This window comes from Dipodomys spectabilis, unplaced genomic scaffold, assembly GCF_019054845.1.
Source record: "Dipodomys spectabilis isolate Male_0828 unplaced genomic scaffold, ASM1905484v1 ptg000179l, whole genome shotgun sequence".
NCBI classification, from domain to species: domain Eukaryota; kingdom Metazoa; phylum Chordata; class Mammalia; order Rodentia; family Heteromyidae; genus Dipodomys; species Dipodomys spectabilis.
Window position 1 is genome coordinate 2,598,821 of NW_024870856.1, and position 17,219 is coordinate 2,616,039.

Genomic DNA, 17,219 nt, shown 5'->3' on the forward strand with positions numbered 1-17,219 from the left:
GTAATCCTCCTTCTGTGTCCTTTCTTTTCCCCACCCTAGGAGCAGTTGTGTCCCTAGTAATTCCCTTTCTCTTCTTGGCAGAGGACAAATGGTATGCTGAGTTCTGTACCAACCACAAACCGGTGGCCATCCAGTCTCTTGGCTCTTGGCTCTGAATGCTGAGATAGAGCCTTCTTTCCTTTAGTGGTGGCACATTTAATGCTGTTGTGGCTATTTGGTAGTTTATTATTTAGGGGTTAGAAATGATCCCATGTTAGTCTTTGCAAAGCATTTCCAATAGTTCTTCCAGTTATTAACATGTATCTAAGTTTGCTGAGGAAAAAGAAATCAAATGACAAAAGAAGATTCCAGGGTAAAACAAGGGCTTGTTCTTATATCAACTCATTTTGGGGAGCATTAACTCCTCAAGGCAAGCATTAGTTCTGTAGAAATCTAATTACCACACACTGGCCCCCATCTCTGAAAAGGAAGAGCCGTCTTTTTACATGGCCACACTGAGGACCAAGTGTCTATCAGCAGGACACAGCACTCAAACCCTATCCACACCACAGCAAAAGCTGACTTCATATGTCCTTCACGGAGAATAGCAATCTGAAGACCTTAGGGGATGAAGTACTTGGTAGCACAGCCAATTCACAGCTCTCTGTCTGTTCCAGTGTTTAGCCTGCCTTCCCACAGCCAATGAGGAAACACAGGTCTGTACAAATTCCATAGGAGAGGTGAGCTACTGCATGCAATGGTTCCTCCTTACCCTGGGTGCTCTTCTGACCACAAAGCAAGTTTGAACTGAGTGAACTGAAGTGGTGCTTGCTTTCCATGAAAATCCTATTCAAAAGCAAGGTTGCAAACAGCCTTTTGAGGATTTTAAGAAGCTCCCATTAGCTAACATAGATTTCAAGTCCTTGTGGAGCAAACAAGCAATCTAGCTCTGATCACCTACTATCACTTAGTATTTCCCTGGGGTGAAGGGGAGGGCTGTATTTAAACACAAATCCAAGTACTGAGGGAAGTAATTAAATAAAAATACACAGAGACATACTTTCAAATCATATGTGGCAAAATCAAGTTACTAAGATTAACTGTAGTAGACATCTGACACTTGGGGAACATTTCTCTGATTTAAAATTAGGATTAGCACCTCTTTTGTCAGGAGAAACAATTAAAAGGAGAGAAAGCAAGACAAGGTCTTGAGAACAGAAGAGATAAATGCGTTCTTACTCCCACACTCGAGCTGGCATATCTGTATTGATAAACCTTTGGACTGTATGAAAATGTATGAAGTGCTTGAGCAAGAGATAGCAATAATGTTGAAAGATGTGACATGGGTAGCTCCATTGCAGCTAGGAGGAACATAGTGAAGGAATGAATATGCTTTTCCTCAAGTAGAATCAGAATTTGCAGTAGTCTTTATGTATACTCACTCTGTGCTCTGTAGTTGCTGAGTTAAGCCTTTGTAGTCAGCTCAGTAGTAGTTCCTCCTATTAGTACTCAGTCACCTTCAGGTTTTTTTTCTCAGACCCAACCCCAAAACTAACCATTTTCATACTTTACAAAGAAATGTCATACTTGCTGATGTTTGGTTCTATCTTTTGCATATGGATCTGGAAACATCCAACAGGAAGTAGTTAGGATTATAGAGCCTAATAGAATCGCTCCAGTATTTCCAAAGACCTGTTGCCTGCATAAAAGGCAACTTCCATTAGAGCAGTTTTCTGGGTAGATACTGTTCTGAAAAGGTTATTTCACCTGTACAATAGATGTCCTGGTTCATAGATTTTTCTACTATTGTTAGCCTCTCTCTCTCTCTCTCTCTCTCTCTCTCTCTCTCTCTCTCTCTCTCTCTCTCTGCTGGTTGTGGGTCTTGAACTCAGTGTCTTGGTGCTGTCCCAGAGCTCTTCAGCTCAAGGCTAGTACTTACTCTACCACTTTGAGCCACAGCATCACTTCTGGTTTTCTGGTGGTTAATTGAGATAAAAGCCTCATGGACTTTCCTGCCCAGGCTGGCTTTGAACCCTGATCCTCAGATCTCAGCTTCCTTATTAGCTAGGACTACAGGTCTGAGCCATCAGCACTCAACTCTTTGTTTCAAGTCCTTGGGCTCTGCTCATCTTTATTGCCATCCACCAACTAAGCCTTGTCTTTTGACTGTTTTCTCTTCTAGAATTAAAATTTCCAGCTTACCACAAGGCCTCAGTTCTGGCTGAGTGCTCTCTTTGCTGGTCCACATGAGCTTAGGCCAGATTGACCTTTGCTCTGAGGTATTCTGGACTTCGTTTTCCTAGTCCCAAAGGTGAAGAACACCACCTGGCATTTCCAGGATTTGGGAAGAATATGAATTTTTATTGACATTCACAGTTATAAGAGCACAGAACTCTGATAGTGTCTCCTAGGGTTCTTAGGAAGCCTCCCAGTCTCCATTTGCTTTTCTGTGTCTAGACAGACCAGGGCCAGACATTTAGGTTACAACGAGGATTGTGGGCATGACGAGACCCTATTGTTCAGTGGTTGAGCATTTCCAGTTGCTGAAGAAGTAGGAGAAAATATTACTTCTTACCAGAAAGTGGGCCCAGGAATTTCTCTTTGTCTGGACTTCTTGTGAAAACTGTGTCTAACAGTTGTGGAGGTTTGTCTTTTTAAATCTCTGTGAATTAGTATATTGATTGGCCTCACTGGATTGAGTGCTGTGTGTACACACACACACACACACACACACATACACACACACACACACACACACACACACACACAAACAAACAAACATGTTTTTTGTTTTTTTTTTGCTAGTTCTAGGGCCTGAACTCAGGGCAGGCCAGTGAGCTACTATTTGAGCTACAGCTTCACTTCTGGCTTTTAGGAAGTTTATTGAGGATAAGAATCTCACATAATTTTCTTCCCAGGCTGGCTTTGAAACATAATCCTTAGATCTAAGCCTCCTAGCTAGTAGGATCCAATTGTGAGCCACTGGTACATGACTAATTGAAGGCTATGTTAAGTGAGTGCTCTCTTTCTTAAAAAATGTGACCAATATCAAAAAAGCTGTTTTTCTTCTACTTCCATTTTAGCTTTGAATTTAAAATTGTGGAGAATAGTTATCTGAATGGTGACTCTTTAAATTCATAATCATTTATTTGAGTTTTCCTTAATTTCTTTTACGAGTAACCTGTGGCGATATCTTAAACAACATCAGTTCGAAGTCTAGTGTTCTTGTAATTCTAGTAAATAGAAGGCTGAACCAGTAGGCTAAAAATGTTCAAGACTAGCCTAGCTACATATAAAGAACTAGCCTCAAAAACAAAATAAATACATAAAAGGAAAAGATAGAAAAGCAAAGAGACCACTTTTAGTTTATGATTTTTGATGTTTGTTTGGAGTATTACTTTATAAAAATTTACCCACTTTTTGTTGCTAGGATTTAAATATAATTGTTTTTTTTTACTGATAGTATATTCTGAGGCTTTGCTAAATTAATTGGCTAATTATTAGGTTTTCATGTAAGTTCTCTAGAATTTCTACATAGATGATCTACAAATGAAGACAGTTTTATAGTTCTTCCTATGCAGTGTTTATCCTTCTCTATTTCTCTTGCCTTTTTGCATTGAGTAGGATGTCTAGTTCAAAACTAGACACACGTAATGAGTGTTTTAGCATCGTTCCCAATCTGAGGAAAGCACATTACAGTCGTGATCCTAGCTTTAAGTGTTTGGTGGATGAATGTACTCTTTTTTTTTTTTTGTCGTGTCGTGGGGCCTGAACTAGGGGCCTGGGCGCTGTCCCTCAGCTCTTCAGCTCAAGGCTAGCGCTCTACCACTTGAGTCACAGCACCACTTCTGGCTTTTTTCTTTTTGCTTATGTGGTGTTGAGGAATTGAACCCAGGGCCTCATGCATGCAAGGCACTGAGCCACCTTCCCAGCCCCTGAATGTACTTTTTAAGTTAAGATACTTCCCTTTTCTTCTTAGCACTTGTCATAAATGAGTTTGTATAAAATGACTTTACTGCATCCATTAAGGTCTTCATAATTTTCTTGGCTAGCTGTTAATTATGGGCAATTACAATTTGAATTTTATATCTACCTTGAATCCTAAGATCACCCTCACTTCACTCATGCTGTGTTACTGTTTTCATAGATTGTGGGAAGAAGTTTTTATTGTTTCCATCTATCTTTATGAAGAATATTAGCATGGGAGCTGTTTTGTCTTGTGATGTTTATGTTGAGTTTTGGTATTGGGAGTTGTGCTAGTCTCGTAAATAAGTCAAAAAGTGTTCTGGCCTTTGTTTTCTATCAGAGAATATGTAAGGTTGAAATGTTTGTTCATGTATGCCCAGATCATCAGGTCTTACAGGAATTTGCTGCTCTGCTTCATGTGAAGCTTAACAAGTCCAGTTTATTTTGTATAAAGTCATTTATATGTTGTGTTTCTTCTTGAGTCAGTTTTTATATAGTACATTTTTCATGGAACCTATCTATTTCATTTATGGTGTTGAATTAATTGTCACAAAATTATTTTTTACTACTTTTGTATGCCCTTTTCCTCTTTGGGAAAGTCATGTTCTTCTTCCTTCAAAAGAAATTATCTATTTTTCAAGGTCGTTTGGATTATATCATTCTCACACAAAGCAAGTTTCTTCTAATTTTATCTCAGCTGTGACAGTATATGGAGTTGCTTTTCTGGCAGAGAAGATCGAGGTATAACCATGAAATCACTCTTATCATGTAGCCTATAGACATGACTGTTGAGACTGACTGGACATGTCACTAATGGGACATTGTAACTTCATGACATCCTCATTCCAATACTGAGATGTTTTCTGCCCAGATTTCCAATCCCAGGCACTTACGACACCATCAAAAGATGATTGAAAGTAGATTGTGGTTATATTCATATTTCTAAATAGGGTACTCTTTAAGAGCAGGTGTTCTCTCCTGTGACGCTGGTGATTAATCCTGCCTGTCATCCTGTTCAGCATAAATGATTTTTCTATGGACTATTGCCTTATGATTCATATCTGACCAGCTCTGAAAAAATCAGGATGAAACGTTGGGCCGAATGACTTATACACAGTAAGTGGATTTGCTGTTCTAAGTTCAGCCTGCTTTTGTTTGAGCACATGCTACCTTGTTTTTCCTAGGGAAAATTGGGTTCTGAATTAAGAAGGTCTTTAACTCCTTCAGACAATAGATACATCTGGGCAGCAGCTTAGGGACCTTTTGGTGTGCATATCTTTTTCAGTGCTTATCTTACTGACTAGACAAAATTTGCAGATGGGGGAAAGTTTGTGTCTTGCTTTGTCTTGATCTGTCATTTCTTTAAACATTCTGAGCTTTTTCTTGAATCTGTTCTTCTCTGAAGGAAGAAATAAACCTTCGTTACTTAGTAAAGAGGTTTTGGTAAGGGCAACAATATCTGTTGTGATTTCACAGCAATCTGTGGTAATTATTGGGGAAGTTGCTTACCTAATATCCCAAGGAAGTGCTCACGGACATGAATGCTCACACAATAAAACTAGTTCTGGTCATTGTCTATTATTATCTAACTGATGTAAACACTGGTATATAAAGAAAATATTAAATAATTCCCCGTATGAATTGACTTGTGTTCATCCAAATTAAAAAGATAATACTCTCTGAGATTATGTCCCCTAATGGCAGTCTTCAATTAACAAATTGGCACTTCCAGACTCAGGAAGTACTTGGAGATGTCATTTAGGAGGCTACTGATCAGGTTTAATTGGCGCTTTGCCGGCCTGTTTAACATGTTGACTTTCCATTCCCACAACCACATCCTACAATGGTTCCCATTTTGCTTTTGCTTTCAGACTCAGGCTGGGTCCGTCTACGTCTATACAGATTTGGAAACAGTGAGTGCTGACAAAGTAGACAGAGAAGGGCATGGTAGAAAGACATTAGGCTGTGGAATGTATATATTCTTATTCTAGATGTACTAGTGGTTTGACTGTGGCTGGGGCTTCCTCGAGTGATAGAATGGACATGGAATGTTCATAGGTCAGTCAGACAGGATATGGAAATTAGTATCAGAAGCCTTGGGGAGGGGGTTTCAGCCCTTGTTCTGTGTGTCCAGCTGTGAAGCAGATAAGTAAGGGGATGGTGCTCAGCTTGTGTTCTAGGGAAATCTGCAGCCTTTGAATAATGGGAGACCACAGATTGTCTGGGATTAGAGCAAGAAAGAAATTTGCACTAATTATAGACAGTATATAGACAGTAGATTTGGGGTCTAGGAAAGGGAGGGATTCCATTTAGGAGAGAAAGAACATAAAGGGATGGATTTCTAGAAGAGAGGGCATTACGGAAGTGGTGCTGTGGCTCAAGCGGTAGAGCGCTCGCCTTGAGCTGAAGAGCACAGGGGCAGCACCCAGGCCAGAGTTCAAGCCCCATAACTGACAAAAAATAAAAAATTATATATATATATATATATATATATATATATATGGAGAAGAGAGAGAGGAGAGAGAGGGCATTAGAGTCAAATATGAATGGTAGGAGAGTCAGTCCCTGGTAAGAGACGATAAAAAGTCAGATGAGGATAAATGGAGAGATGTTTCTCCCTCCTTCCCTCCCTCCCTCCTTCCTTCCTTCCTTCCTTCTTTCTTCCCTTGTCTTCCCTTTCTCCTCCCCTCCCCTTCACTGCTGTCCCCTCCCTCCCTTCTCTTATTCCCTTTCTTCCTCTTTTATCCTTCTGTAACAATTATGTGCCAGACACAGGCTTTGTGCTGACCTAAGTACTTAGCCTTCCTTACTGGAGCTTAGAGAGGCAGCTGTCCTTTTGCTGGGAATGTGGAACTGCGATAGGTTGAGGAGCATGACTTGCCTCTGCAAATGTCAGCTGACCAGAGAAGACAGACTTGGAAAAACAAAGGAGGAGGCAACAATGCTTGATAAGAAATGTACTCATTACCTTGCTCATGTGATTGTAACCCCTCTGTACAGTATTTTCACAATAAAAAACTTATTTAAAGAAAAACAGACTTGGAGCTTTAGAAAGTTGTAATTCCACAAAAACAAGGATGTGTGCAATTAATTGTCATCAAAGCTCAGTAGAATTATTATAGGTTCTAGTATAAGTGATAAGAGTATAAGCCTAGGAGCCAGACTGTCTGAGCTTTTATCTGAGCTCTGCCCCTGACTAGATGTGGAACGTGGGTCAGTAAACTGTTTACCCTCTCTGCCTCAGTTTGTTTTTCTTCAAAGTGGGGAGAATAAATCCTTCAGAGAGTTGCTGTGGGAATTAAATGAGGTAATGTGTATAATGTCCTAGAAGAATGTCTGGCATGCATTGGTACTATGTAAATGGAAATTATTATTAAATGAAGGTGACCTTTCCAGAAGAAGAGCTCATCAGCTCTACTTTCACCAGGAACCGCAGATAAAATAGCTGGTTGCATACAAGTAGCTTTATAGGAGTATAAGAATCACATATATTCAAATAGTAAAGAAAAAAATAGTAGAATCTATTGAGAGCAAAGCCAAGTATTGTACTATTGCCTTCCTACCAAACTTTGAAAAAAATTTAAAAGTTAAGCAAGTCTCTTTCCTTCTCTACACACACACACACACACACACACACACACACACACACACACACACACACACACACACACACACACACAAAATGATCCCACAATCTTGTATATATTTTTAGAGAAGAAAAATTTGTTTACTTACTGAAAATTTTTGCTAAAGTTTCAAAGTATCCTACAAATCTAAATCCAGTAGCATACCTCAAAAGACTTGAATTGTTCTAGCTAGTGATTCATTAAGCCAACCTTCAGAGGCTGACCCTGTGGACAATTCCTGCCCTCTGAGAGCAAGGACACTGGCTAAAATTCCTGCCATGGAAAGCAGAGCTATTTTGCCTAGAGGAACAAAGGAACCATCCCCTAGTCCCCCTTTGGTACATAATAGAAATAGGAAAGAGTTGTATATCATGGGCAAATAAACTACCAAGATGATACGACTACCTAAAGAGAAATCCCTAGATAGAGAATCAGATTTAATGATTTTAATTTCAATAATGTGTTTGTCCTCATTGAAATAATGCTGTTTTAAGGTTCATCAGTATTTGAAGAGCCTCTTTTATTTTTTAAACACATTTGCTCCTTTGGATTATTTGTGAAATATTTTGCATTATTAGCAGAGTTCCATATAACAAAAAATTTCAAGACTTTGCTAGAGTTTTTGTATAATTTATACTTTCTTTTCAAATAAGTTTAAAAAAATCTAAAACTGTGTCTATATCCACAATATAGATAACATCTATGACAGCAATAAATAATTAAGGTCCCTGCTATTCTGTAATCAACAGTTGTTCTCTTCCTAGCTTTCCATTTTTTTTTGAACATATTAATTCCCAAGGACAAGGCAATTGAATCTTAAACCACTTTAAATTTAGCATCACCAAATGAAGCACCCACAGTTCCTGTTCCTGTTTACCGTGGCCTCACTAATTCACCATCACCTCGTATAGTAGCAGTTTTCTTTCAGGAAATAAGGCGGCTAACCATTCCATAGCCTTCCTTCCTCCTGAGTCCTGGAAAAGTGGAAAGCTATGTCCAAACCCTGCTGCAGTGCTCCCGCACCCAAGCACCCAGTAGGACTGAGCCACCTGTGCCCATGGCAAGCATGTGGGCGGGGCTGGATCCACTAGTTAACAAGTTTAATTAAAACCAAATAGAGTGATATACGATACTAAATTGCTCAAGTTTACTTCCACCAAAGTTACATAATAAGCCTACAGAATCACCAGAATTATTGGCAGAAGAAAAACACATGTTAGTGAAGACCATAGTTCATTAATCCTCCTCTCAAGTTACCTTCGATTACTTACGATTCAGCATATATATTTGAACTTGCAGATCACAACTTGAAAATGAAATTCGTTCACACTTGCATACATGCATGCTCACACACACACACATACACACACACACACACAGAAGATACATCATGGACTGAAAGGTATAGTTCTTTTCAACTATCTGATGTGATTAATAAAAATGATGAAAGGTAAGATGGTGCATATATTTATTAGTATGTATATACATACATGCATACTTCCTGTGGTAGTGGATTTAGGACAAATTTTAATAAAAATGAAAGCTAAACAAGATGAAGAGACATTCCAGTGGCTTGGTGACAGCAAAATTTAAATGCCTTAAAGTTCAAATAATTGACAGTTTGGAATTAATGTGTTGGAAATTGTGTCAGGAAGTTAAGGAAAGAGCAAGTTCAAAACTATGCTGGAAATACAACATGGAATTATTTTTAATAATAAAATAACATCAACTAGTTAATTGTTTTTCATTCAGATATAAACAAGAACTATTCTTCCCAAACGAGTCTTCATATTAAAATGAATAGAAATGTGTTTTACATCAAACAGCTCTTTATTGTTTGGTCTGCCTTAAAAGAAATAAAAGTGATTATAGAGGATGAAACATTTCAAATACATATTCACACTTAATCTGTAACAAATAAAGAATTTATTTTGGTAATGGTCAATCTTACTGGGATGGGGTGGAATTTCACTACCTTATGTATGTAGCTGTAACTACACCCTCTGTATATCATCTTGACAAAATTAAAAAAAACATAAAACAAATATAGAATTTAATAATATCCATGACTATACGAGGTCAAATGTAGATTTATGATATCATGAATATAAATTCCCTATTTATGAGAGATATGTATGTCAATGAGAAAGTAAAAGCTGAAGAGAGACAGAGTGAGAGAGAGAGTCTGGAGAGAAGTCTGGTAGAAACTGAGTGGGTGGAAAGTATAGGCCACGGTGGACTTGTCATTGGGGGAATACACACATTCAGAATTAAGGTAAGTAAGGGTTTAAGGAAATTTCAGGTTCATTTAACAGATTGCTTTGGATAATCTCTACTAAGGTTATTGAGAGTCTGCTGCAGTAGCCCAGGCTCTTGGTTTTGTTTCACTGGTTGGTGGCACGCCAACAGGACAATCTTACTTTGTTTCTCTCTTAAACATATGAACATGAGAACATGACTAAGTCCTCCCAAATTCAGTGCACTCTCAAAGGAACTCTATTAGTTATACTGTAAATTCTCTCAGATATTAATATTTAGGACACCAATTTCTTCACCCCATTGAATAGTGTGTCAATATAGTTTATTAGTTTCTAAGATACTCTATCTCTGTACGTGCTTTAAATCTTGACAAGAAATACTTCATGGGTTACCTATTAGATAATAAATGTATTTTAATATTTGAATATATGAGATGAGCTAGTAGTAGATCAAGTACAATTTTATAGTTCCCTTATGATTATTCTGTTATCTTAAACACTTTTTATTGATGTTCTTTTAGAGCTTACTACATTTTAATACATTTTACTATAAAATATGATAGAGAATTTCCCCCTTTTTTAAGGAAACAAATGTGTCAAGAACAAAAATATGGGATGCAAAATTTCTCACAGTTTATTATCAGAGCGTATTTAATTTCATGTGTGTATGCAAGATAATAATGTGATTCCTAGGGACTAATATTCCTCAGCCATTCACGCTTAGAACTGTTATCTAGAGTAAAAGTAGATTAAACTTACAGAATGGTGAATTACCAAAAATAATGAAGTTAAGGCAATTCATTAATCTTTATCTGCTTGTCTTATTTTTTGTAGTCTGAATAAAGTGGAAAATTCATTTTGAGGATATTGAATAGATTATAGGGGGTCTGGGAATTATGAAGAGAACCATAGGATTGAAACTGTTTTTCTTTTCTTTTAAAATTATACACAGCACCTTTTTTTCTTACATGCCTCTGTTTTTCTTTTAGTGGCAAAGCATTTCTATAACACTGGTTGAGAAAGTTCAGATGATTGCTGTAATCCTAGGATCCCTGTTCTTAATAGCGAGTGTGACTTGGCTCCTCTGGTCAGCCTTCAGCCCCTATGCAGTGTGGCAGAGGAAGGACATCCTCTTTCAGATCTGCTATGGAATGTATGGTTTTATGGATCTAGTATGCATAGGTAAGACCCCGACGTGACCACTCACCAACTGTCAGTACTCCATTGCTTTCAGCCATTAGCGTTTTACCAATCAGATCTCATATCTATAGGATATTGTGGGGGTGGTTTACATTATCTTGATTTTCCACTTAATTATCTGGGGTGGGGCAATGGGGAGTGCCATAATTTGGTGATTTTTTTCAAAGGAAGGAGGCGGGATTGAAGACATTTGGAATGAACAATATAAAGACCATCATGTATTTCTAAAGAGTGAGAACAAATCAATTTCTTTTACAAAGCTGGGGACACATGGGCTGGTACCAAGGGCAATGATACGTGTTGGGGGACAGGCCCATCACCTTAAAGAGTCGCTCCATGATTATGGCTCAGATTATCTGGGGGCGGGGGAGGTAATCGAGGGACTTGGGGACAATTTTTGTTGTTGTTGTTGGCTCTCTTTGCTATGCTTAATAAATTCAGTGGCATAGCAGAGAAAAATGTGTCAAACATTTTAGCTAAAATAGACTTCACAAAAACAGATCACTTCTGCATTTCATTTAACGGATCTGTCCTCTCCGTAATACCACAAGGGAAAACAGAAACTGAGTCACGCAGCATTTTTGTGGCATGTGTGAGGTGTTCCAGGAAGTAATGGTGACCACTGCTGTGGGTGGAATGAGGGTGCTGGAGAGGGACACTGGCTATCAGGAGACTCTCCCTGCTCTGTGCTGGTTCCCAGCCTCATGAGTTATGAAATGAGTTGAAAGGCCTGGCCGTAATTTACAGCAGTAGCTCTTGAAGTATGGCCCCTGGACCGTGGGCAGTAGAGTAGCAGCTTCCACATCACCTGTGTGGAATCCCACATCCTCAGGCCCCATCTAGGACATGTTGAATCATAAACTCCAGGGTGGACCCAGCCATCTGTGTTACACAGGCCTTCTTTCCTCCATTCTGATGCTTGGTACCACAGGCTCGAGGAATGGAGGCTGAGCTTGGGATGGAATGGTTTCGAAGCCTCACCGATACCTGGCAAATCCAGCTTCATCTCTCCATACATCTTTTGGTTCATGAGAAATGTGAATAATAATCCTTACCATGCAGGCCTAAATAAAAGATACTACGGTGATAAATCATTATGTTATTAATTAAAAATGGTAAATTGAACGTAATTGAATAAATAAGAAACACCCAAATAATTTTAGATCACTTAAATCTGTACGCATGTGACCTTAATTTAATTAGCAATTTCAGTATCCTCAGTCATTATTATTTTTTCTCAGATATTATTTTAAAAAATCTTATAAAATATTGAAAATATCGTCAGCCTTAATGTCTTGCTCTTTATTTCCTCCCTAGTCCCTAATACAAGACTAGTAAGAAAGAAAATGATCAATTTGCAGGTGAAAGAGAAGAAAAGGAGAGAATGATGAGTAATGATAGGTAAACCAAGCAGATTTTGACTGAATAATTGGGCTAATAATACTTTGAAATACATGCCCACTTACATATGTAAGCATTTGGAACCTGGAAATCTCAATTCAAATTTATTATGTATGTAAGCATTTGGAACCTGGAAATCTCAATTTAAATTTAACCTCTTAAGTTATAGCTCTGTATAAAGAAGAGTTAAAAAAGTGTTTTACTCCTGGAGGCCCCCAGCCAACTCAATGATAATATTTATTCTTTCACTTTAAATGCTACAAAACATGGTGTTTGGTTCTTATTAGAAGGGGAACACTTCCAAGGCTGGAAGAAAGCATTTCACCATAAATAAATGAAAAGGATTTGAGCAAATAAGTACTGCTAATCTGAATTTAAACACTACATGGTTTCTGAATATATTCAATTTTGTGTCTTTATGTATCAGTTACAATAAATTGTAAAAAGGAGAGATTCAGAGATAAAAAGAAAGATCCGTTAGAATTTCAGTTCTAGTTGAAGGGAAAAATGTTGAGTTGACTTTGTTGGTATCATTTTGGCACTAAGAAGGACCATGCATTTCCTGGTTGGAAAATAATTTTCTTTAATTTACAACTGATATTTAGTGTTATTGAATATCTTATATTTTGACTGCTCCCAGCAGCATTTTGCTCAAGATCATTAGACTTTGGCTTTCAGGAGCCTAGACAAAGGAACAATAGTCTTTTGGTAATGTATGACAGTTGGGCTTCTCTTCAAACTTGAGCACTTGTCTATTTGGTAAAGTCTTATAAAGTAAGTTCTTATAAAGTAAGTTGTCATTGTTAGATATTTAAACACTTGCAATACTTTTTGTTATCTGTTGGCTCATCCAAAGCAAAGATCATCATTCTATCTATCATCTATCTATCTATCTATCTATCTATCTATCTATCTATCTATCTATCTATCTATCTATATCTTAAATAGTAAGTTTACTTGGCAGTCTTATTATATATTCTGTTTTGGCTCAGTGCAAATCACTTTAATTTTCTCCCAAGGAATTGAGAAACTCGTATAGTAAAGGAAACAGTAGCCAGCTGGGTTGTGGTCAGTAGTATTAACCCTTGCTAACATGTCAAAGTAATTCAAGTGTCTGTTATAATTAAATACAGATATCAACAAAAATTACATTGGTTATACTTTAAAAAACACCTAACTGTAAGAGCTTGAGTCAAGTTTGCTTAGGTCCACTTAACATTTAATGGGAATATTCTGCATTGGACACAGTGTTAGCCACTAGGATTCAAATAAGTCAGTTACATTCTTGCTCCTAAGGCACTCAGGGCATCACGAGAATGTGAAAGTGTCCTGGAATCAAAGTGGAGTCATTTTCAAGCCCTAACAAAAAGTAAGGTTAGGAGATTATGGAGGAATGTCTATTCCTGAGCACCAGAGCTGTCACAGAAGATTGCCTGAAACACACCCCGAGCCTCAGCCAACTCAATCTCACACAGAAAATACTTCTGCAGGAACAGACGACCATCCATAACTGCCTGTTTGATTCTCTACTGACAACTCCCTGTGATTGATCTTTGAGCATCTTTGATTTTAATCCTTGTGGTCAAGGATTATTGTTTTCACATATTTTACATTCTCCTCCTCATTTTGACCTTAACCAATTCCTATTGCCTCAGTCTCTTAAAATACACACCAAGTTTACCATGACATATATATTCTCACTGCATTGCCAGAAGGGACAAACTTTATTCTTCTGTGAATCTCTAACACCATAGAATAGAATAGAACATGCTGTCATGAATGTATGAACAAGAAATAGCAGTTGGATAATACAAGGAGAAATGAGACTGGAGTGTTCTGTGAGGGGAAGGTTCCAGACTAATTTCATGGGAAAGGAAAAGCCTGAAAGGCTTATGTTTGAACCTCTTGACAAATAGAGAGATGTCCTTTGGAAGATGTGAAACTGGTTTCCATTCAGAGGGTTTTAAAACAGCCGGACACATTCCGCTTATAAACTTAATGCCTATATGAGAAACAACAGGTTGATAGCTTTGAATATTCTTTAAAACAAAGAACTCAGGAACCCCAGAGACGATTTTTTTCAAATCACAAAATGTTCTAATTCAACCAGAAAATGCAATACTTAGGACAAAACCAGAATTATTAAACAGAAATTTAAATAGTTCCAGAATATTTATTTACTTGGGGAAATTTATTTCCAGATATGGTGCGTTTGTTCATTGCTTTGATTCATCTGTAATAACTCTTCTTTTAGGAAATTTAGGGTTCGTTGTTGTTATAAATGTTTCCAGCTCTCCCGGGCCTGTAGCCACTGTTACAGTTATTAAGATGAAGCTTGCTCAGTAGAACAGGTTTCACATCAGCATTATCCAATACCATACACTCTGGATACTTTGGCTTTGGAGTACTTGCAATATAACTTAATGAGAATGAAAATTAACATTATTATTTAATTTTTAACTGAATTTTAAGTAGCTATATGTAGCTAGTGGCCACTGTATTAAACAGCATGGTCTCTAGATCATGGAATTATAAGTATTAATAATGCTGACTTTGTCTGTTAAATGGGTTGCAGCTGCCAGATGACAAGGGAGACAAAGGGAGGGAGGGTGAGTGCAAACACAACGTGAGGTGTCCAGGGAGATGGCAGCTGCCAAGGAGGCACAGAGAGGCTTGCTTGAGACAGTAGCAGTAACCGAGGGGGAGAAAAAGTCAGGCTGGCACTGGCTGCTCCTTCTAAAATGATGTGCACAGTGGATGGGGAGAGGTAACAAGCCCAAGGACCCCGGGAGGGGCGTGGCAGCAGGCATGTGCTTCTGCCCAGTCCAGTAGCTTCCGCATGGCTGCTCTTCCCTGAGCCCCTCCACGCTCATGGGACTCAGTGCTTGTGCTGCGGGAGAAATACCTCTGCCAGTCATTAAAGTTTGAAAGACTAGGAAATGGTCACACGATGACAGATTTGTTAGGTTAGTTTGCATGAAAAAAATTATAGGTGGCTTCCAATCAGTATCAGATGAGTAGATGGGAATTGAGTTTAGTTTTATGTAGAAGCAACAAATGAGAGCCCTGTTTAACGTGGAAGTTTATACATCTAAATCTATTTTTCACAAGGCTTTAAAGGACACATGTTTTGTGTGATTGTTTCTGAAGGCAAGGGTTCAAGTAGAGAGTCAGACTTACATAATTAGAACTTGGGTAGGTTTTTTTGTTTTTTCTTTTTTTTCTTTTTATTTCTTTTTCGTGTGTGTGTGTGTGTGTGTGTGTGTGTGTGTGCGCGCGTGCGTGCGTGCGCGTGTGCGTGCGTGCGCACGGCCAATCCTAGGGCTTGAACTCGGAGCCTGAGCACCAGCCCTTAGCTATTTTGCTAAGGATTGGCACTTTACCATTTTGAACTACAGCTCCACTTTAGGCTTTTTTTCTGTGTAATTGGAGATAAGAGTCTCATGGACTTTCCTGCCCAAGCTGACTTGGAACTGTGATCCTCAGATCTCAGCCTTCCCAGCCTGGACTGCAGGGGTCAGCCACCAGTGCACAGCTGCACATGTTAAATTGTGATGGATCCTTTCACTTGGCTCTGTGTAAAGGCCTTCTCCTCTTTGCAAACAAGAGTTCCTACTGTCTCACACCTGGCTAATATTTAACACTCTTAGAATCATTTTATTAGAGTCAGTTCAGTAGCCACAGAGGTTGGTGTGACAACTCTAAAAAAAAAAAAAACAAGAATGGCCACTTCAGGTCATGCAGGTGGTAACTTGTCCTGCCTGATGTCCTCTGAGAGACCCAGGCCGTAATATGCAGACACAGACTGGGCTAGCGCTGGGACTCCTCCGCTGTTTTCTCCTAGTGACCAAGACTAGCACTTGCTGCCTCTCACATACCCCGCACACTAGCGCTTCGAGGCTCTGGGTCAGATTCTTTTATTATATGCTAACACGGAGGGATTTTGCTTCTCAGTCTGTTTCTTTTCAGTATGGAGTATATGCATCCTGAAATTGCTTTAAGAGACATGTCCTCTCTCCCTCTCTCACATGGCAGTGTTTAAAATGCTGATCTGTTACTTTGTCCCCCATTTTGCTGTTTCTCAAATTCAAGCCCAAGCACTCAGAATACAGAAACCTTAAGCACCCACACACAGCGCCCACCAGGAACCAAAACCTTTGAGGCTCTTGAAGTTTCCCATGGTTGTTTGTTCTGTCTTGCTTTCAAAAGCTATGTAGTTGAAAGGATTCTAGAAATAAATGACATACTGAATGACATCAAATATTTTCTTCTTACTGTAACAATTATAGTCGGTATTCAAAAACCCATTCTCTCTGCACAAATTTCATACTTTCCAACGAAAGTTGTTTTTTTTTTCCCTTTTGGGTTATACTGGAGTTTGAACTCAGGGCCTCACACTTTCTAGCCAGGTGGTTTACAGCTTGAGCAAACAAAGGATTTATTTTTTCAGATAGGATCTTGTGTTTTACCTTGGACTGGCCTTGGACCACGATCCTTCTACCTCTGCCTCCTATGCACTTGGGATTACAGGTGTCAGCCTGGATTATTTATTGGGACAGAGTCCCTCTCATTCACCTTGTCTGGGCTGACCTCAGTTGACACTATCCCAGACTGCTGGGATGCCAGGCATGCACCGCTCAGGCTTCGGTCCCCCAGTATGAACTCATAGTTTTCTCTTAGTTTCAAACAAAATACTTCTTTAATACTTCATGTCGTATATATTTGGATGCTTTGTTTCATCTCTTGCTTCTGATATGACTTCATTTTACTAACGTTTTCACAGGTAGAG

The 17,219-nt window shown here is 38.7% G+C and overlaps 1 protein-coding gene across 1 annotated transcript in view; it reads left to right on the plus strand.

The window, feature by feature from the left end:
- Marchf11 (membrane associated ring-CH-type finger 11) overlaps positions 1-17,219 on the plus strand; it is a 74,767-nt gene that overhangs the window by 45,570 nt on the left and 11,978 nt on the right. The window contains exon 3 of the mRNA XM_042695229.1: positions 10,819-11,011. Coding sequence (XP_042551163.1) covers positions 10,819-11,011 — 193 coding nt within the window. The remainder of the gene's footprint in view (positions 1-10,818; positions 11,012-17,219) is intronic.